Here is a 23,496-nt window from a genome sequence, read left to right on the forward strand (position 1 = left end):
CCATGCTACAAGGAAGCCCTAACAACCCACAAGGAGAGAAAGCATTTAGTGGAACACTGGAGTGCCCAATAATGGAGAAAAGCCTTCTTGGACATTCTATCCAAAGCCAGACACAAGCTAAATGCAGCCAAATAATGATCCCTGATGATGCTACATGGAGCAGAAAAACTAAACAGCTGAGCCTGTGCCCAAATCCCATCCCACTGAATTATGAATAAACTAGTTGTTTTAGACTGTTTCATAGCAATAGATAACAAAAATACACTTAAGCACATTGAAGCACACCTGAGCACTAGGTGGAAAGGATGTAGTAATGGTGGTGTTGGTAGTAGGAGGGAGGGTGCCCATTTAAATACTACACCCAACAGTAAGGTAAGACATCTGAGGATATGTCATAATTTAGGGAAGAGAGCACAATTTTTTAGTTCAAAGAGTTTCATAAAGAATAAGAGAAAACAAATAAGAGGAAAATAAATGCAAAGTTTTAGAAAAGCCTAAAGCACATTCCACTTGGGAAAATATTTAATGTATCTTAGGTGAGCTATTGCAAGGGCACAGAGTTCCCTACACAGAAAATCTAGCCAGTTATAAAAAAAGCCATAAAGTATAAAATTAAAACTATTTATTTTATGGACAACTCATAGCACTATTACACTTGTGAGAATAAGGGGAAAGTCAATAGCAGTCACAGTAACACTGTGCATGCTAAGAGACTGTTCTGTCTGCCTATCTATGCTCACTGCAAAAATAAAGATAGATTTCCTAACGAAGTCTGAAGAAAGAATCCTTGAAAAAAGAGTAAAAAAGAAAAAAAGGATTAAACCACAGTCTTATTTATAAAAGATAAAACACAGTGGGATAAAAGCACTCTAAACACATTTTCTTACAAAGAGTTTCACTGCTAGGGACATCCTGTAGAGGTCGACATGAGATAATTCTGTCTGAGGGATCTCAGAGCCTGCTTGATAGCATATTCACCTCTTAAGTCATGTCATCTCCTTTTCTTGGCATTCCTAATAGTTTTAAGTTCAAATCTGAGTTCTCTAAAATTAACACCATAATTCTTGTTTCAGAAAAAACACTTCCTCGGTATTTCTTATTTAAAAGGCAGTGTGTATAACTGATGGCATACATTCAGAATGGTATTAGCATGTAGAAAACAGTATCAAGCCAAATTCAAATTACCAAACTTCAGATTTTCTTCTGAGAAAAAAACTAATATAAAGAATTTTAAAACATTACAAAGGGACCCCTTTACCTCTAAATTTAATAGTCAATGCATTTTCTTTTAAGACTTCCTTCTTTTCAGCGTTATTACAAAGATTAGTATTATGGCTGCAAACTTAACACACATGCACAAACGTTTTATCTGCTTCTTGGCACAGGAGCTGCTAGGAGTAAGAAGATAGGTCTTAGCACATTACCCTCTGGTCATCCACAGCTAATACTGCCATAGGTTAAAAAAGAGAACTAGGGAATGTGAGTATTTTTGCTATTGAAATTTGTTCAGTTTATCAACTTCACTCAGATTTGCATTTTTACTTTAATAAGTGACAATAACCGGGGCAGTGAAGGAAGTCCTAACTTACATTTTTAAAATTTTTTTATTTTTAAGGTCCTCCTTCCACTTCATTCTGCTACGCCCTCCCCACCCATCAAACTCCACAATGTTATACTATCTTTTCCTAAGTGGTCTCATGCCACAGATCACTTAAAGAAGGCAAGAGATCAGAGGAAGCACCTTGAAGAAAACTACAGAGTTGAAGGGACCTGAGGAAAATAAGGTATTAAGTAAAAATTAGAATAGGACGCTACACATCACAATAAAGTTTAGTTTCATAGTGCATTCAGGCTGCTGGAAAGGTTAATAGTTTTAATTATTAAAGTAAGATTTTGGGGATTCGACTTTGTAAATTATTAAATGATTTCATCCCAGCATTATTAATACTTCAGAAAATGAAAATATATCTGTATAAAAAACAGACAACAACCATACCTGAAAGTCAAAACAAAGGGTCCTATAGTTTTTATATGTTTTCTCCCTCACTCACATGTTAAAAACAAGGGACTATCTAGACACATTCATTTAAGGTGACTTTCTTCTTATTAAAATCAGGTAGAAATAAAATAAGCCAAACAAGCATAAAACTTAAGACATGCCTTGTTATTAAATAAAAATACTAACATGCTGTTACTTGTTCTGCTGATTATCATACTAAAGCAATTACATCAGCAGTCTACCTGTAAAAATTTCTTCTTCATTTCATCAAAGATATTTTGTCTGCACCTCCAAAACACATCCTATGGTATATAAGAACAAAATGAATTACAAATCACTTCTTTAAAACAAAGAGGTAAGTCAGTGAAATGAGAACAATTAAGCTTAAGACATTTTTTGCAACAAATATGTATTAAAGTAGCACACCACCTAGGATTTTATTCGTAAATTACATTTGTAAATTTTACTTTAGGCCTCAATTACTCTTGTAAGGTTACTGAAAACCCGTGCTACAGTGATAAAGATTAATATTAGCATGTGAAAAAAAACCCCACATTTTAACAAAGAGTAGTAGCTTTAGAATTATGTGTAAATCAAATGTTCTAAGCCACATATTTTTTCCAGTTTTACTGACATATAATTAACACCTAACACTATAATAATTTGAAGTATACAACATAAAGGTTTGTAAACATTGCAAAATGATTACCCAATAAGCTTAATTAACATCCATCATTTCACACAGTGACAATGTTTTTCTCCTAGTGACGACAACTTTTAAGATCTACTCTCTTAGCAACTTTCGAATACATAGTGCAGTACCTACTACAGTCACTGCGCTGCCCATGACATACCCAGAACTTACTTATCTTACATCTGGGAGTCTATACATTTTGATCACCTTCACCTATTTCCTGTACCGTCTTCCTCTGGCAAGTTTGTTTCCATGAGCTCTTTTTTTCTTTTTAGATTTTTTTCTTTTTAGATTCCACATGTAAGTGAGATCAGACAGTATTTGTCTTTCTCTTCCTAAGTCACATAATATTTAGAGTCCATTAAAGGAATTTTGCGGGGAAACCTTGAGATCCCTGATTTAGCTGGTTTGTAAATTTGAAATTTTCCACATGATTAATAATCTTCAAGTAAGGCTGCTTAACACTATTACCTACAGCTACTTCCTTTAATGTAAATATTTTCCTTATTATGAGACAAGCTTATTTTTCCGATTGAGGAAATACAGAAATATGCAAAAGGAAATAAAGATAACCTATAATCAAGAGATGATCTCTGAACAATCTTGGTTTTACGTCATTTCATACTTTTTCCTGTACAAATCTTATTTTCCCTCACCTTAATTAATAAAAAGACAGACCAATGTATTATTTTAAAAGGTTTTTATTACTCACAGTAACTTGGATACTATTCTTTATAAAAAAATTTCCACTATTTGCTTTTACAATAGAAATATATTTCTTTTGGGGCGCCTGGGTGGCTCAGTGGGTTAAGCCTCTGCCTTCCGCTCAGGTCATGATCTCAAGGTCCTGGGATCCAGCCCCACATCCGGCTCTCTGCTCAGCAGGGAATCTGCTTCCCCCCTCTCTCTGCCTGCCTCTTTGCCTACTTGTGATCTCTCTCTGTCAAAAAAAAAAAAAAAAAAAGAATCCAACCTCTTTAAAAAAAAAAAAAAAAAAAAAAAGAAATATATTTCTTTTATTATAGCAGTACATAACTTTAAACAAGCAACTCTAAAATAACCCCTACAGCAATTATTAACAATTTGATATACATCCTACCAGATCTCTCTCTATTCTATGCATGTATTTATTAGGGAGACTGTTAATTATTAACCAAATAAGATCACTCTGTACACCATCATTTGAATTCTGCTCTGAAAGTGTTTTTAGTTTTAAATGAAATGTTTAGTTTTTACTTTCTATGTAGCATTCCATTATATAGAAAACCATAATTCATTTAACTGACCAGTTATTAATGGGCATTTAGACACCTTCAAACTTTTACTACAGCTTTGCTTAGCATAGAATTTTCTTCCTAAAGATAATTTCCCAAAGAATTACTAGATCAAAGGTTATATACTCATTTTTAGGATTTTTAATACATGGTCCCAAAAGGCTATCTCTTCCACAAATAAGAACTGAACTGCAACTATCTGTCAACCAACTAGTTGCTCAGAAAATAGCAGTAAACAAAGCCCTTGCCCTCAGGGAGCTGCCATTTTACAGTGGGAACTCAATCATAAACAAATCTAAGCCATCAGGTATCCACCAACCTCGGAGTCTTTGCATTTCTGTCCATTCTACCCAGAATGTTCTTCCTCTGGATGTCCTTACATCCTTTGTTCAATTATCACTGCAATGGCTTCAAAGTATGTCCACAGATTCTTAGACATGCCTCCCAGCAAGAACAGGAGTCTAATTCCAGTCCCCTTAACTATGGGTCAGTCTTAGTGACCTCCTGCGATATACAACATGACTTTCAAGACCAGGGTAGAAAGGGGAATACAGCTTCTTCCTGGCTCTCTATCAGATGCTTGCCCTTGGAACACGGTCACTATGCTGTGTGGCAGCCAAGTAGCCACATAGGAAATTCATGTGTAGATGTTCTAGCCACAGCCCAAATGAGATCCCAGCTGGCAACCAGCATGAACCATCATACATGTGAGGAAACATTCAGATGATTCCAGTCCCCAACCTTTTAGCTGCCCAGGTGACGCCTAACTGAGCGGAAAAGAGCAGTCCCAGCCCAGCCTTTCCTAAATTGCATATTCATGAGCAAAAGTCACTAAGTTTGGGAGCAGGCTGTTATACAGTAGATGATAATCAGAACAGCCCATTTCTCAATTTGGTCTGTCTCTCATCATTCTTTTAAAATTACAATCCTCTTGATAATTTACATCGCCCTTCCTTGCTTCAGGTTCCCCCACAGAATTTTTGGCCACTTGATATGTTTAAATTTTACTTGTTTATTGTCTATCTCCAAGAAACTTCCATTATGAGCGAAGATGAAATAACAGACTAGACTTACCCTCCCCATCTTAGACAACTAAAAAACTACACGAAATATATGAAAAAAATAATTTTTGATAGCATTAAACAAGCAACACAGGGCAGTGATCACTGTGAAGGCAAAACAAACATGATGAGCTACCTTCCAGACTACAGTGCAGGGAGGGAGAATTCAGGTAGAGTCCAGCAATTTCCTGAGTTGAAGAGATGAGGTAGGAGTCCGAGAGCCCCAATTCAGCTAAAATTTACAGAACAGAATACTGAAGAAAGGAAAGCTGTGCAAACAGCAAGCTCCAGAGGTCTGTAGCAGGACTCTCCTCAAGTATTTGGCAAAGTAGTTAACCGCAAGTGCATGTGAACAACTACCTGAGGCTGGGGAAGTAGCCATAGGAAAGAACCCTCACAGCTCGTTTCAGCGCCCACCAACCAGAATGAAAAAACTATAATACACAAGGCATCAGATAAGAGTACTCAAGGAGTACTGTCTCAGTAGTAGGACCAAATTAGTCTTAGTCTACAGACTACTCTGACCCAATCTTACAAAGCTGAAAGGCAAGCCTCAAGAAGATCAAACTGTTGACAAGTAAATTAAGTGCATTCAAGAACAAAGCTCAAGAGCACACTTAAGGGAATAAAAAATACCCAGCACCCATCACAGTCTAACTCACAATGTCTGATAGCCAAACAAACATAAATAGGCATGTAAAAAAGCAGGAAACTATTATGGCTCAATCAATGAACACCAAATCAGAAATGATACAGATGACAGAATTAGTAGACAAGAATATAAAAAGTTTATAACTATGTTCTATATTTCAAGACAGTAGATAAGGGGGACATCAGCTGGCTGGGTCAGTAGAGCATGTGACTCCTGACCTCAGGGTCATGAGTTCAAGCCCCACAATGGATGTACAGATTCTTTAAAATAAAATAAAATCTTAAAGGAAAAAAGGTAGATGAGTATGTTAAGAAAAAAGATGGAAGGGGCACCTGAGTGGCTCAGTGGGTTAAGCTTCTGCCTTTGGCTCAGGTTATGATCTCAGGGTCTTGGGATCGAGCCCCACATTGGGCTCTCTGCTCAGCAGGGAGTCTGCTTCCTCCTCTCTGTCTCTGCCTGCCTCTCTGCATACTTATGATCTCTATCTGTCAAATAAATAAATAAAATCCTAAAAAAAAAAAAAAGAAAAAAGAAAAAAGATGGAAGATAGTAAAAAGATCTAACTCAAAATTTTTTTTTAAAGATTGTATTTATTTATTTGTGTGTGTGTGTGTGTGTGAGAAAGAGAGAGAGAGAGAGAGCGAGCGCACAAGCAGGCAGAGTGGCAGGCAGAGGCAGAGAGAGAAGCAGGCTTCCTGCTGAACAAGGAGCCCGATGTGGGACTTGATCCCAGGATCCTGATCATGACCTGAGCCTAAGGAAGCGGCTTAACCAACTGAGCCACCCAGGCATTCCCCAACTCAAATTTCTAAGAATGAAAAAGTTCAATATCTGAGATGAACAACATAATGGATAGGATTAACAGACTAGGTACACTGAATAAAAGATTAATAAACCTGAAAATAAAGCAAAAGAAATATCAAAAATGAGACGGAGATTTCATCTTTCCTGTGGTTTCATAATGTTCCTGTGTATACACACACACACACAGAGACACACACACACACACACACATCTTCTTTATCCATTCATCTATTGATGGGCACTTAGGTTGTTTCCACACCTTGGCTAATGTAAATAAATGCAACAAACATAGGGATGCACATATCTTTTCGTATTAGTGTTTTGTTTGATGATACTGCATAATTTGAGACAACATGCATAAACCTGGAGAGCATTATGCTAAGTGAAATAAGTCAGACTAAGAAAGACAAAGTGGAATCTTAAAAAAATAAATAAACAAGCAAAAAGCCAAGTGAGACCTAAAAATACAGAGAACTGAGGGCTGACAGAGGGGAGGGAGGTGGGAGAGTAAGCAAAATGGTTTACCCATTTTATTGTGGGGAGTGGAAGATGCATGCTTCCAGTTACGGAATGAGTAAATCACAGGAATACAAAGCACAGCATAAGGAATACAGTCGATGATACTGTAACAGCAATGTATGGGGACAGATGGTAGCTACACTTGTGGCGATACACCATAATGCATAAACTTGTCAAAATCACTATGTTGTACCCCTGGAACTAAAGAAACATTGTGTCAACTATACTTAAATTTCAAAAAAAAGAGAGAGAGAGAGAAACAGAGAGGAAAAAATAACATATACACAAACAAAAAAAAAAACAACAAAAAGTGGAACAGAACCCATAAAGCCCAGAAGGAAGTTGCATATTTTTCAGGTGTTTATAGAAAATAATGGTTAACCCAGAATCACAAATGAAAAAAAAAGGCCCTTCAGGAATGATCCAGAAAGTGCTTCAGTAATCAATCAGAATTCAAGACACTCTTAGATAAAGGAAAACTAAAAGAGGGGCGCCTGGGTGGCTCAGTGGGTTAAAGCCTCTGCCTTCGGCTCAGGTCATGATCTCAGAGTCTTGGGATCGAGCCCTGCATCGGGCTCTCTGCTCAGCGGGGAGCCTGCTTCCCTTCCTCTCTCTCTCTCTGCCTGCCTCTCTGCCTACTTGTGATCTCTGTCAAATAAATGAAATCTTTAAAAAAAAAAAAAAAAAGGAAAACTAAAAGAATTTGTCTCCAGTAAAACTACTCTAATGGAATGGATAAAGGAATTTCTCTAAACAAAAAGGAAATGATCGAAGGACCTCAGAACATCAGGAAGGAAGAAAGGAGACAGTATACAAAATAAGGCAGCTACCACACACTTTCCTTCTTCTCTTGAGTTTTTATTAAATATTTGACAGTTGACATAAAAATGAAAAAACTGCTTGATATGGTTACAGATATGTAGAAGAAATACCTGACACCATTATATTATAAACAAGGAAAGACAAACAGACATAAAGGAGTAATGATTCTGCATTTCAACTGAACTGATAAAATAATGACACCAGTAGACTGTGGTAAGTTGGTATATATAAGGTAATAACCAGAGGAATCACTAAAAAAGCTATCATAAAGGATATAATCAAAATCACTATAGATAAACCAAAATGGAATTTTTTATAAAGTTCAAACAATGCATAGGAATGCAAGTAAAAGACAACAGGAAAAAAAAAAGACAACAGAAAAATGAAACCCAGAGAATAGAAAACACAAAATAAAATGACTGACTTAAGCTCTAACATATTAATCATTACATTGAATATAAAATACTTAAATATATCAACTAAAAGATAGATATTGGCAGTGTGGATTAAAAAACATGACCCAACAATATGCTATCTCTAAGAAACTCACCATCCCTACACACACATATATTACACACCCACACACCCACACACACATGTAATATATATTGTCAAATATATGATATATAAAATATTTTAAGTACTTATTTATCATATATATTACACAAAGTACTTTATATGAAAGCAAAAGAAAGAAACCACATACCATGCAATCATTAATCAAGAGCAAGAGTTATTTTAAAAATTAGTAGCAGATAAAGTAAACTTCAGAACAAAGAAAATTATCAGACACAGAAAAAAAAATTACATAATTATGAGTCTGCGCACCAAGAAGACATAGCAATCCTAAATGTGTATGAACTAAACAACAGAGTAGCAAAATGTGTGAAGTCAAAACTGGTAAAACAAAAAGAAGAATTAAGTAAATCTACAATTACAGTTAGATTTCAACACCTCTCTCTTCACAATTGCTAGAACAACTACAAAGAAAATCAGCAAAGACATAGAAAAAAATAGTACCATCAACCAAGAAGATCTAATCAACATTTAAAGATTTAAAAAACATTCCAACTGACAAGTACAGAATACACTTTCTCTTCCAATGTGCATTGAACACATACCAAAACAGACCACATTCTGGGCCATAAAACAAATTTAAAAGAACTGAAATCCTATAGAGAGTGTTTTCTGCTCACAATGGGATTAACAGAAAATCTGAATACAAACAGAGAAATATGATATCTTCTTAAATTGGAAGATTCAACATACTAAAAATTTCCATTCTCCCCAAACAGATACAGTTTCAAAACAAGCCCTATGAAAATGCCAGTAAATTTTTTTGAAGATCAAGACAAGATTATTCTAAAATTCATACAGAAAGGCAAAGAAGCTAAAATAGCCAAAGGAACAAAGTGGGAGAAATCAGTCTACCCAATTTCAGGACTCACTATATAGTACTATAGATCAACAGAACACAACAGAGAGGGATACAAATATGCACAACTGATTCCTGGCTAGATACGAAAACAACTCAATGAAGGAAAGATAGTCTTTTTAATAAACAATACTGGAACAAATGGCCATCCATATGCAAAAAAAATAATAATAATCCTCAACCTATTACCTTATATAAAAATTAACTGAGTATGGATCATAAACATTTAAAACTATAAAACTTTTAGGGAGAAAAAAAACGAGAAAATCTTCCAAAGCTAAGGCTAGGCAGAGTTCTCAGATGATATCAAAAGCATGATCTATAATAGGAAAATTTGATAAATGTCATCAAAGTTGAAAAAGTCTATTTTACAAAGACTCTGTATGGATTAAAAGACAAGCTACAGACTTGGAGGAAATATTTTAAACAACATAACTGACAAAGAACTAGTATCTAGACTATAAAGAACTCTGAGCACCTAACCACCCCCCCCAAAAAATGAGAACCTAAGCAAAAATCGTGATACATTTCAACAAAGGGCATAACAGGTAACAAATAAGCACGTGAAAAGATGGTCAATATCACTAGCCATTAGGGAAATGCAAATTAAAATCATAATGAGATAATACCACACATTTATCAGAATGGCTAAAATTTAAAATAGTGATAACATCAAATGCTGCCAAGGATGCAAAAAAAACACTGGATCTTGCATACTTTTCCTGGTGGGAATATAAAATGGTACAGCTACTCTAGTTTGGTAATTTCTCAAAAACTAATGATGCAACTACCATACAAAACAGCAACTGCCCTGTTCAACAATTATCACAGAGAAATGAAGAATTACATTCATACAATAACCTATATATCAGTTTTTACAGCAGCTTTATTCATTAACAGTCAGAAACTGCAAACAATCCAGAAGTACTTAAACAGCTAAATGGCTAAACAAACTGTGGCACATCCATACCATGGATATTACTAAGTAATTAAAAGGAATATACAATCGATACATGCAAAAACCTGGATAAACTCCTGAGAAACATATATTAAGTCTAAAAAGCCAAGTCTGAAGGTCTGTATACAGTAAGTCTTCATTTATACAACATTTTTTTAAATGACCAAGTACAAAAATGGAGAACAAATACTGACTGCGTGAGATTAAAGAGGGCTTGGCAGTGGGAAGTGGATGAGGTTATAAAAGGGCAACGTGAGAAATCCTTATGAAGATGAAAATGTTCTGTATCTTGGCTGTATCGATGACACTATCTTGGTTGTGATATTGTACTATAGTTTTATAAGATGCTACTAGTGCGAGAAACAGGGTAAAGAGTATGATTATCTCAATTATGTATAATTGAGCCTACAGTTATCTCAAAATAAAAAGGTTAATTTAAAAAATAATAAGTCCTACTTATTAGTAGTTTTATACTACTCTTCTACCTCTCTCTTATATAGACAAAGAGAATTGCTTATTTTAAACCTTGACACTGAATGGAGGTAGAATGTGGAGTGGCTACTCCTGAGAATGTGTAGTCACAAGTTGGCCTTCATGCTGATTTGCAGCTCCAATTCACACTGTCTGGGTGGTATGAAAAACCACAAGCCAAGAATTACACTGAAAATGGTTCTAAAATAGTAGTATTCCCAAATACATGACAGAAACAATCACTTTTTTTTTTTTCCGGAGAACCCACCTGTATCCCAAAGCTCAAATAATTTCCATAAAAATATTCATAATTCTGGGCACCTGGGTGGTTCAGTGGGTTAAGCCTCTGCCTTTGGCTCAGGTCATGATCTCAGGGTCCTGGGATTGAGGCCTGCATCAGACTCTCTGCTCAGTGGGGAACCTGCTTCCTCCTCTCTCTGCCTGCCTCTCTGCCTACTTGTGATCGCATTTTCTCTGTCAAATAAATAAATAAAATCTTAAAAAAAATTTTTCATAATTCTAAAAAAAGAACAGCTCAAATCAATTTTTTAAATCACTAATTACATAAGGAAAAAGGTACCACGAGTGAGAGTCAGCAAATACAGCAGATGACACAAATGAAAAGTTTCAATATTGAAACTACCAGTCACATTATGTAAGATTATGTTTAATATGCTTCAAGAAATAAAAGAGAGCTTTGAAACTGTAACTAGATGTTAGCAATCAGCAGGCTTTTAAAAGTACTGAACAAGATTCTTAGAAAAGAATACAGCAGAAATTAAAAACATGAAGTCTAGCAGTGTATTTAAAATACTTGAAAAAAGAATTAATGAACGCCACATCAGAACTAAAATTTCCTCAACTTTTATTGACATAGAGATGTAAAACATGAGGGCATTAAGAGATATGAAGGATATAGTAAGAAGATCTAATATACATTCAGGAGAAAAGAATGGAAGTAGAGGGAATATTTAAGTAGATAATGGCTAAGAATTTACAAGAACTGATCACCAAATCAGATTGAAGAAACCCAACAAGTGTTAAGCAAAATAAATAAAAATAGTTTAAATGCAGCAGAAAAACGATAGATTACCTTAAAATAAACAATAACTAGACTGACACCTGATTTCTCAACAGGAGAAATGGAAACCAGAACTTAAGCACACCTTTAATGTTCTGGAGGAGAAAAACAAAAACAAACAACTGTTAGCCCAGATACAGCAAGTGTCTTTCAGGAACGCAAAAGCAGAGATTTTTGTGATCAGTAGATCCTTGTTAAAGAAATTTTAAAAACAGTATTCTCTTCCTTCTTCACCACTTCCTCTGCTGAGGTAATCAACGTTTTCTCTCACCCAAGAATTTTTTCTGAGGGCTAAAATCCCAGTAAACACCTGACTGCAAACACATGAGACTACAAGTGAGAATCACTCACTTGAGGCAGGTCAATTCATAGACCCTTAAGAGGCTTGGATCCTCATCATCACAAAAAGCTACAGAAGTTTGGGGCATCACATACTTTAGAACTTCACTGAAAGACATGAAGAAAGACACCATGTTTCCTGTCTTTCTATTTATAATATAGAGAATTGTATTTCACAGTAACCCCTCAAAAAAAAGTATTATAGGCAGAAAGAAAAGTGATCCCAGAGGGAAGGTAATGAATTATGATTGGGCCACCTAGGCTGATGACAATGAAGCTTACTTAATTTCTACTAAACTACTACTGTAATGCCACAATCATGTGGCACCATAATCATGTCCACCATGAAAAATAATTTTCTGGAAAAACCACCACAAACTCAATAAATGTACAATGTCAAACAGTTAGTTTGTATATTGCCAGCAAATCAGAGGTACGCAGAGACTTTGCTTATCTAATATGGGATGGAGACTACTCATGGATTTTAGCTTTAAAAAAACAGCCATTTTCATTCTCCTGGGTCTTGAGTCTTACTCGCACTTGCACCTCGTATGCTGGATTTGGTTCTCTCCTGGACAGTACGCTTTCTACTCAATGTTTACACTCTGGTCCCAGAGTTACTTATTTTCTCTTTAACAAAGGAAGTGAAATATAAAAAGAAATGCCTACCAAATTAACTCAAAATGGATCAAAAAACTAAATGTAAGAGCTAAAACTATAAAACTCTTATAAAAAAACAACAGAAAAGCTTCATAACTTTGGGGATGGCAATGATTTCTTGGCTATGATACCAAAAGCAGAGACAACAACAAAAACAGATAAACTGGATTTCATCAAAATTTAACTTTTGTGTATCAAAGGACAATACAGCAAGAAATCAATCCATGGAATAGTAGGAAATATCTGCAAATCAGCTTATCTGGAAAACATAATAAGATGGATAAACTCCCAGAAATAAAGAAAACCTCAAACGTCCTAACCCATTAAACACATTGAATCAGTAGTTAAGACGCTAGTAACAGAAAAAAATTCCAGACCTGGATATTTCCCAAATACTCAAAGATAATTCAACTTTTACAGAAAATGTTCACAGTTATGGATGAGGGATGCTCTCTAAATCATAGGAGGCTGGTGTAATAGTAAACTTTAAGAAGACCAATATAAGAAAGAAAAATTATAAACCATGTCACTTATGAAAACAACTGCAAAAGTCTGAAAAAAAGTTTTAGGAAATTAAATCCAACAACATATTAAAGCTTAATATATCATAACTATGTTCATTTAACATTGGAAATATCAATTTATATAATGACACACTGTAACAGATTGAGAGAATACATACAATACAGAAAAGCAATTTGAAAAAAATTAAACATCTTTTCATGATAATGGCATAACAAGATAGAAGGAGAATCTCCTTAACTTAAGATGCATCCACAAAATTTTACGGCAAACATAGTTAATGATGAAATGCTAAAAACTTTCACTTTAGGAAGAAAACAAGGTTGCACACTAGTCACTATCTGTGATCAACATTGTACTGGAGGCACAGTACAATATACAAGAAAATGAAAAACAACCTAAATGGATTAGAAAGAAAGAATATGGTCATTATACATAGATGCCATGATTGTCTACCTAGAAAACCCAAATAATTTACATATAAATTATTACTATCAGTAATAGCTTATGAAAGTGACTATGTCATTAACAAAACATGTCAGCAATAAATTTAAAATCCAATAAAATACCATTTACAATAGCATCTTAAAATGCAAAATACTGGGACGCCTGGGTGGCTCAGTTGGTTAAGCCGCTGCCTTCGGCTCAGGTCATGATCCCAGGGTCCTGGGATCGAGTCCCACATCGGGCTCCTTGCTCAGCAGGGAGCCTGCTTCTCTCGCTGCCTCTGCCTGCCTCTCTGCCTGCTTGTGTGTACTCTCTCTCTGACAAATAAATAAAATCTTTAAAAAAAAATGCAAAATACTCAGAAATAGAAGTAACCAAAACTTTTAAAGATTTTTATGGAAAAATTATAAAATCTCTTTGTAAGAAATTAATAAGATCTGAATAAATGGTAAGATTAATGAAACATGTATCATGTTTATCAACTGGAAGACTCAATATTGTAAAGAAGTCAACTTTCCCTAAACCAATTTATAGGTTGTGTAATTGCAATCAAAATTCCAACCCTGTGCATGTGTGTGTGTGTGTGTGTGTGTGTGTGTGTTTACTGGAGGTATGGGGTGACTAAGTCTGAAATCTGTATGAATGTACAAAGTCACAAGAATAGCCAAGACACTCCTGTATAACAAGGCTGAGGGGCTTGTCCTACCAGATACTAAAAATTAAAAATTAATAAGAAACTATAGGAATTAGGACGGTGGTATTGGTACAGCATGTTATCTCTGAAACAGAGCCAGATACATACATACATACATACATACATGTATATTTGACTAAAGAAAGAATAAACTTTTCAGTAAATGATCTTGGGATACATAGGTATACACAGAAAAAGGAACCCAGAGAAATTTGATGCATACCTCATTAAACAAAATAATTCCAGGTGAATTAAAAGCCAAAACTATAAACACTTTACTTACTTAAATTTTTTAGAGGGGGTTGGGGGGGACAGAGGATGAGGGAGAAAGAGAATCCCAAGCAGTCCCCACGCCCACCGTGGAGCCTGACACGGGGCTCAATCTCACAACCCTGAGATCATGACCTAAGCTGAAATCAAGAATACAACACTTAACAGACTGAGCCAACCAGGCACCCCACAATACATCCTTTAAAAGGTAATATAACTTTTAAAATCTTAGGATAGGAAAGAAAATTTTTAAGTATATAAAAAACACAAAAAGAGGGGCACATGGGTGGCTCAGTCGTTAAGTGGTCTGCTTTCAGCTCAGGTCATGATCCCAGAGTCCTGGGTTGAGCCCTGTATCAGGCTCCCTACTTGGCGGGAAGCCTGCTTCTCCCTCTCCCACTCCCCGTCCTGCTTGTGTTCCCTCTCTGTGTCTGTCTCTGTCAAATAAATAAATAAAACCTTTAAACACACACACACACACACACACAGAGAATAAGATTGATTACAATCAATTACGGACTTCTCAATTTAAAAAAATTAAAAGGGTGAAAAATAAACAACAAATTGGGAAAGGACATTTAAAACAAATACAACTAGAACTGGTATCCAAAGATAATCATAAATTTCACAAATCAATACAGAAAGACAATCAAATGGAAAAATGGCCAAAGACACGAACAGAAGATTTTCATTCTCAGAAAAGAATTAGCTCACAAAGAATTTTTTCAATGCACAGTATTATTAGTAAGTGAAAAAGACTAAAACCAACAACTCTCACTCACCGTTAGTGGGGATGTAAACTAATGGAACCCTTGGGAAAACAGTTTTGACATAACTTATAAATCTGAAAATATTTATCCTACAATCCACCAATCTCATCACTAGGAGCATCCATCCATCCATCCACCTATCTATCTATCTATATTTGATCGATCTATCTATATCTGATCTATATATATCTGGCCAGCCAGCCAGCCAGCCATCATCTATCTCCTAAAGAAACTCTTGCCCCCAAGTAACAAGAGATATGTTCAGAAATGTTATTGTACCATTTCTCAAAATAGCACAAAACTGTAAACATCCTAAATGTCCTTCAATGATAAACTGTAGTATATTCACAGAACAGAAGATTATGTAACAATCAAAATGAATGAACTATTACCTATACTAACATGGACGTATCTCAAAAACAAAGTAAAAGAGCCAAGTCACAGCAAAATGTATGACACAGATTAACAGCCACAAAATCATTCTAATTCACATAAAGCTCAAAATATACAAAGTAGCCATTTTATTGTTTATTAACATAGCAGGTAGCGAAACAAAAGAAAAACATGGTTACTGAAAATTTAGAATGGCGGTAGAGGCAGGGACCCAACTGAGAAGTGAGTTACACAGCATTTCTGTAGTACTGGTAATGTTTTATATTCTGAAAAAGATGCCTGGGTATTTTGTTATTATTCTTTACACTGTACTTAATATATTCATTTTTTGTATTCTATTCTTCATAATAAAATCAAAATAGGAACAAAACAGATGACTAAGTTTAAATTAATCTACTATGAACAATGCACACCTTACTTTTTTTTTTTAAACATATCTTATTTAGAGCCAGAGCGTTGGTGGTATAGTGGTTAGCATAGCTGCCTTCCATATCTTACTTAGAGGGGAGATCGGTGGGGAGAATGGGGTAACTGGGTGACGAGCATTAGGCAGTGCACATGATGTGATGAGCACTGGGTGTTGTATGCAACTGATGAATTACTGAACTCTACATCTATATTAATGGTGTTCTGTATCTTGGCTAATTGAATTTAAATTAAAAATAAAATATTTTCTTTGAGAGAGTGTACACCTAGAAGCAGGGGGAAGGGAGGAGCAGAGGGAGAAGGGGAGAGAGAGAGAGAATCTTAAGCAGGCTCCACGCTCTATCTCACGACCCTAAGATCATGCTCTGAGCCAAAAACAAGAGTCAGACACTTAACCAAATGAGCCACCCAGGAACCCCACATCTTACTTATTTTTGACAGTAGGACTGATAAATCAACATACATGAAAGACACAAAAAATCTTGACCTTAAAAAAGCACACTGACAAAGTCACCCACAACACTGATATGCATAAAATGTGCCTTAACAATTATAACCCTTAATTGAAACTACAACTAAAAAATTATGCCAAAAGATTATCTATCTTTGGTCCTGTTGTATTCAACATTTTAAGTAATTACCTAAACAAAGTCATGAATAAAGATGATCAAATTTAAAGAAAAATCTAAGGAATAGTTAATACAATAAAAAGTATCGATTTAAAACCTATCTCAATAGATATGGCCAAAACAAAAATTTTAAATAGAAATAAACCCATTGTTTTCATCCAAAAAGTAACTAGACATAGGTGATAATCCACCAATTCTACTTTTAAGAATCCATCCAAGGGTTTAGTCAATGAATGCACAGATGTGAATATAAAAGGATACTCAGCAGGATGTTACTGTAAATATAAGAACCTACCAAAAGCTGTCTAGCCAAAAAAGAAAATAATTTATAAGAAAATTATAACACATGCAATGGGATACCATGCAGTCTTTAAAAATAACATTATATGAGGGGTGCCTGGGTGGCTCAGTGGGTTGAAGCCTCTGCCTTTGGCTCAGGTCATGATCCCAGGGTCCTGGGATGGAGCCCTGCATCAGGCTCTCTGCTCAGCAGGGAGCCTGCTTCCCTTCCTCTCTCTCTGCCTTCTCTCTGCCTACTTGTGATCTCTGTCTGTCAAATAAATAAATACTTAAAAATAACATTATATGAGAAAAGGGAAAATAACCAAAAGATATTGCTGAAAAACAATGCTAGCCTTAAAACATTAAGAGTCTATATTGTGCATATGGTGAGTGCTGTGAAGTGTGTAAGCCTGACGATTCACAGACCTGTACCCTGGGGCAAATAATACCTTATATGTTAATAAAAATAATTAATTAAAAAAGTCTATATTGTGAAGGAAAAGGAAGGGAAAATTTCAGAATTAAATAATCATATCAAAGTATTAACAGTATTGTCTTTGAGGGTTAGAGCTAGAGGTGTTTTTTCCCTTTACATTTTTTGGGGTTTCCAAATATTTAGCATTGCACATGTACTTGTTTTTATAATTTATATGTAAATCATAAGAAATAATCTTGCCAAATTTATCAACTTATATATTAAGTAAAATTTTTAAAGCGTTAGCTTACTCCTATCCTCTTAACCAGAAGAGACAAAACACCTATCTGCTCAATTACAAGTGCACAATAAGAAAACAAAAGCAATTTTCCTAGGCAGCAGTACACAGGGAAAAGATATCTAGGGAGATTTCAAAAAATGATACTCAGTGTGTACAACAAACAGAATGATGTTATCTATAGAAAACAAACAATAAAAACTAGCCCAATCAAGATCAGGTACCATTAACAGATAATATGCAGACTGTTGGTGATGTGAGAGTAGTACATGGGAAAACAGTTAAAGGAACTAAAGATAGCAAAAATCAGAAGACTTACAATAATAAACTACTAGTAAGATTGTTCTACTTCAAGTAATATTTATCTGGAAAAACAGGCCAGAAGGAAGAGTGGAAGCCTCTTAAAAGGATATTAAAAAGAAAATAGTATTCATTTAGATAGTGGTTTAAAAAAATGAATGTCACTTATAGCCACACATAACATTCTACACATAAAATAGCTAACACTTCCATTTCTGGGACAAGAGGGAGTAGATACACATCTTTTTATTCCACCTGCTAAAAACAATTAAAAGCATTATGTATTAAAGATAAGAAGACACTGAAAAGTGAAGAGGAAGCAGACTGGGTAGAGACTCAGGACCCGAAGAATGAAGGACATGGTGGTTAATTCCCTGGATTTCTTTTTGCCTAATACAGCAGTCTGAAAATGCCCCAAGATAAGACTGCGTTTCTCTAGCTAAAGGATCAGAAAAGGGACAGTCTCATAACTTTTAGACACTAATCATATTACAGCCAAACATTACAGGGGAAGAAAAAAATAACTTACTATGGCTCCACTCCCACCATCAAGGTCCAAGAGATTTCCACTCTTCCATTTTTTTAAACCACTCTAATTTGTCTAAGGCACTCCCTTCCCTCCCACACTCTTCCACCAGAGCGGCATTACAAAAAACCAAGTGGGCAGTAGGACTTTCATTACAGCTCAGTGGTTAAGTACCTCCTCACTTCTCTATCAGTGAAGGCCTCAAGGTAGAAAGAACAAAGTGACTCTCCCGGATCCCCGTATCCACAGAAGTTTAAGGGGAACCTGAACTTCATCCCCACCCAGGAATAACAAGGCACCACCCCAGGCTGTAAATTAAGGTAGATGAGGAACCTGGACTTCCATCCCCACCTCTCAGTAATGAAGGAACACACCCTTTCTCCTGTTGGCATGGTGTCAGACATCTGTTACATCAGACGTTTAAGTATGATTCAGAGTTTCGTAATATACCCCAAATGTCCAAGATAAACTGAAGTCACCTGTCATACCAAGAACCAAGAAAATTTCAACTTGAATGAGAAAAGAGAATCAACAGATGCCAACATCAAGATGACACAAATGTTGGAATTATCTGACAAGGATTGTAAAGCAGCAGTCATAAAAACGTTCAACAATTATAAATACACATGAAACAAATGAAAAAAAAAAAAACAAAACAAAGTCTCAGCAAAGAAATCACAAAAAAACTAAAATTAAAACTCACTAAGTGGGCTCAATAGCAGAATGAAGATGAGGAGGGAAAGGATCAGTGACCCTGAAGATAAGAAGAGCAGACATTTTTATCTGAACAATAAAGAAAAAGACCCAAAAAATCATTCTCAATATCCACAGGACCATAACAAAAGACCTAACTAACATTCATGTCAACCAAGTCCTGGAGGGAAAGGGGAAAGGTGGTAGACATGAAAAACTAACTGAAGAAATAATGGCTGAAAACTCCTCAAATTTGGCAAGAGGCATAAGCCTACACATTCAGGAAGCTGAATGAATCCCAAACAGATTAAATCCAAAGCAATTCATGTCAAGACATGACGTAAGACAAATCCTTGGAAACTAAAGAGAAAGAGAAAGCTTTTGAAAATAGAAACAACATCTTATCTACAAAGGCAAAAACCCCCAATTCAAATATAGCAGATTTCTTGTCAAATATCACAAAAGTAGATATTTTCCACAATATTTCCAAGAGCTGAAAGAAAAGAATTGTCAGGCTAGAATTCTATAGTTAGTGAAAATATCCTTCAGGAATGAAGGGGAAATAAAGACATTTTCAGATAAAGGAAAACTAAAAGATTTGTTGTTAGCAAACCTAGAGAATAGTTAAAAGAAGTTCTCAAAACAGAAACAGACATTTTCAGATAAAGGAAAACTAAAAGATTTGTTTTTAGCAAACCTAGAGAATAGTTAAAGGAAGTTCTCAAAACAGAAATGATAATAATGGAAAGAAATCATCTGTATTAAAAATGATATATTCTATGGTAATGTGTAAGTGCTATTTTAAATAAGTAATTAGAGCACTGCTCGATCAACACACTGTGTAAAACTCTATACTATAAAATAATTTAGAGCTGACTCAATGTGATGTTTGGGTTATTTCCACAAAAAGCTAGACATCATTAACTCTTAGTCAAATCCACAAGTATGCTGCAAAATAAAATTCAACTTACATCATTTCAGCTTAAAAGTTTTCCAAATATATGACCTGCCGTGAGCACTAAAACTGTCCACTGATCTGGCAATTTCTCTTCCAGGTATGTAACGAAAAGAACTAAAAGCAGGGACTCATAGATAGCTACACACCCATGTTCACAGAAGCATTGTTCATAACAGCCAAAAGACAGAAGCAAATATTTATACAGATATAGATATATTAAATGATTAAATATTAGGGAATATAAGGGTGTTATGTATGTTTGTGTGTGTGTAGTGTGTGTCTACATATATACATAGATACAATGGTATATTATTCAGCCTTAAAAAGGATGGCAATACTAACACAAACTACAACATGGATGAACCTTGAGGAAATGATACTAAGTGAAATAAGCCTGTCACAAAAAAACCAAATACTGTAGGATTCCACTTATATGAGGTACCTAGAATTCAAACAGAATTCAAATTCAAACAGAATGGTAGTTGCCAGAGGTTGAGGGGGTGAGGGTGGGAGGGTAGGGGAATAGGGAGTTATTGATAATGGGTACAGTTTTCCAAGATTAAAAGATTTCTGCGGATGGATGATGGTGAGTAGCACGACAATGCAAATGTACTTAATGCTAACAAACTGTACACTTAAGGGGCGCCTGGGTGGCTCAGTGGGTTAAAGCCTCTGCCTTCGGTTCAGATCGTCATGATCTCAGGGTCCTGGGATTGAGCCCCACATCGGACTCTCTGCTCAGCAGGGAGCCTGCTTCCTCCTCTCTCTCTGCCTGCCTCTCTGCCTACTTGTGATCTCTGTCTGTCGAATAAATAAATAAAATCCTAAAAAAAAAAAAAGGTACACTTAAAACTGGTTAAGTAAATTTTATGTATATTTTACCAAAATTTTAAAGTTTTAAATTAAATATAGAATTTATGACCCTAATTGTGTGGCAGTAGCAAAACTGTCTGCAAACTGGTTTCCAATGTTGCTACATTACAAATGCTTATAGTCATAAGAACATATTATGGCCATATGTAAATATATGTATAAGGATGGAATACATTTCTATGTTCTCTTGTAATTCAAAAAATATAAAATCTGCCTATTAAAGGTTTCCATATGATTTGAGTGTATATATGCATATATAGCGAGAAATGATATAGAAATAAATGCAGATTTCACATTTATATATGTGTGTGTGCATATTTTCTAGCTCCTTTCATTGAGAAGACCTAGAAGCAATGATATCCCTGTAATAATAAACACATCTAATCCCCAGATTGTGCTTTCTCAATACCATTCTCCACCAAAAGGACTCAGAGATCTTTTTACAAGTGACTGATCTTAGTGTTAGGGTTGGAAAAGTACAACCAAAAGCTTGGAATATCCTGCACTGCCAGAAAGTAAGGTAGTACTCCAAGAATGGTGAGACATGTCAAAAGGGCACAGGAGCCCGCTGAAAGGGTTCTTACCCGCCAAGCCCAGAGTAATCTGAACATCAAAATGAAGAGATTATTCATTCAACTTAAAAGTTCACATTAAAAGATAGTTAATCAAATAGGAAGTAATCAAATGACTAAAAATATATACATAGGTAAGCTGAAAATTTAATAGTAAACATGTCCTATTTCCTGAATAATATTACAATATTGATGACGGGCAGTAAGCGATTATAGAATGCCTATAACTGACCTAGTACTCCTTAAGATGCCCTTACAACAAAATTCATTTTCAGAATTTAAATCTCACTTTGTTCACTTAAAAACTAAAATGTTAACTACAGAAGTTAACTGCCAAGAAGCTGAGTTCCCAAATATAAAAATTTTAATCATACTTTAAAAAAACCTGATCGTGAACTTTTTATTCAGTGTATTTCCAATATTTAATTTAGGAATGAGTATATAAATAGAAGAGAATTAAGGGTAAAGACATTATCAAATTTAACATGAATCAAGTTATAATTTTTTAGCCATTTTTTCAATTTTTAGCTTCTCAAGAATTAAGTCATTTCCTGTTTCCATTTTAATGTGGGTGAAAACTGTAGTTACAGAAAAGTAAATCATTCAAATATATCACATTTCCCCCATCCTCTTGCTATTTAGCATTCCTAACAGTTAAGCCATTCTAAACAAAACATCTCTAAATCATTATAATCAGAAAATGATACAAACTCCATTTACCAACAAAAATACAAGACTTTCTTAGATTCAATTATCCTCAACTCCATTCCCACTAGTATCTCTCTACAACTTCTACCAAATGGTTCCATCTTCTTCTTTTTTTTTTTTTTTAAGATTTTATTTATTTATTTGACAGAGAGAGATCACAAGTAGGCAGAGAGGCAGGCAGAGAGAGAGAGAGGAGGAAGCAGGCTCCCTGCTGAGCAGAGAGCCTGATGCGGGGCTTGATCTCAGGACCCTGAGACCATGACCTGAGCCGAAGGCAGAGGCTTTAACCCACTGAGCCACCCAGGCGCCCCTGCTTCCATCTTCTTAACCCTACCTTTCCACCAGTGTGAAATTATACTGTAGGCTCAAATTTCTCAAAAGAAATCTCTTTCATATATTTAGGATTTGTTTCAGTTTTTTAAAAAAATAGAATTTTGATCCTCTTGTTAATATACTCAAAGAAAACAAATATGCCCAAAGATCTGAGGAGATTGGTCAGGAATATTACTTCAGAAAATCATAAAGATTCCATATGAACATGAATAAAGACCAATAAGTATACAGGAACAAACACAGGCAGATTTATATGCAAGATTCTGCTTAGCTAAAAAATGGAAATGGCTAATCTATAATATTTACTACCGAAAATGAACCACAGAAGAGGAAAGTCTAAGTCTTTAAGGGAATTTGCTAAACAAAATAAATTCAGGAAATTAAATTCAGGAAAATAATTTCATAATACATAGCTTCTGCTACTGGAAGTACAAAGTATGGCCTTAAAACTTTTAAATAAAATTCTAAAAATGATTTTGAAAGTTTCAAACTTTTCCAAACTGATTTTAAATTTAAAAAAATTTTAGTGCAGGGTTTTTACTATTTAAAAGAAGTTTGAGGTGCCTGGGTGGCTCAGTGGGTTGGGCTTCTGCCTTCTGCTCAGGTCATGGTCTCAGG

General features: G+C 35.2%; 1 protein-coding gene across 1 annotated transcript in view; it reads right to left on the reverse strand.

Moving 5' to 3' along the window:
- USP47 (ubiquitin specific peptidase 47) overlaps positions 1 to 23,496 on the reverse strand; it is a 107,999-nt gene that overhangs the window by 66,972 nt on the left and 17,531 nt on the right. The window contains exon 2 of the mRNA XM_080816290.1: positions 2,242 to 2,301. Within this exon, the coding sequence (XP_080672416.1) occupies positions 2,242 to 2,301 (60 nt within the window). The remainder of the gene's footprint in view (positions 1 to 2,241; positions 2,302 to 23,496) is intronic.

The sequence above is a fragment of the Martes martes genome, assembly GCF_963455335.1.
Source record: "Martes martes genome assembly, chromosome: 10".
NCBI classification, from domain to species: domain Eukaryota; kingdom Metazoa; phylum Chordata; class Mammalia; order Carnivora; family Mustelidae; genus Martes; species Martes martes.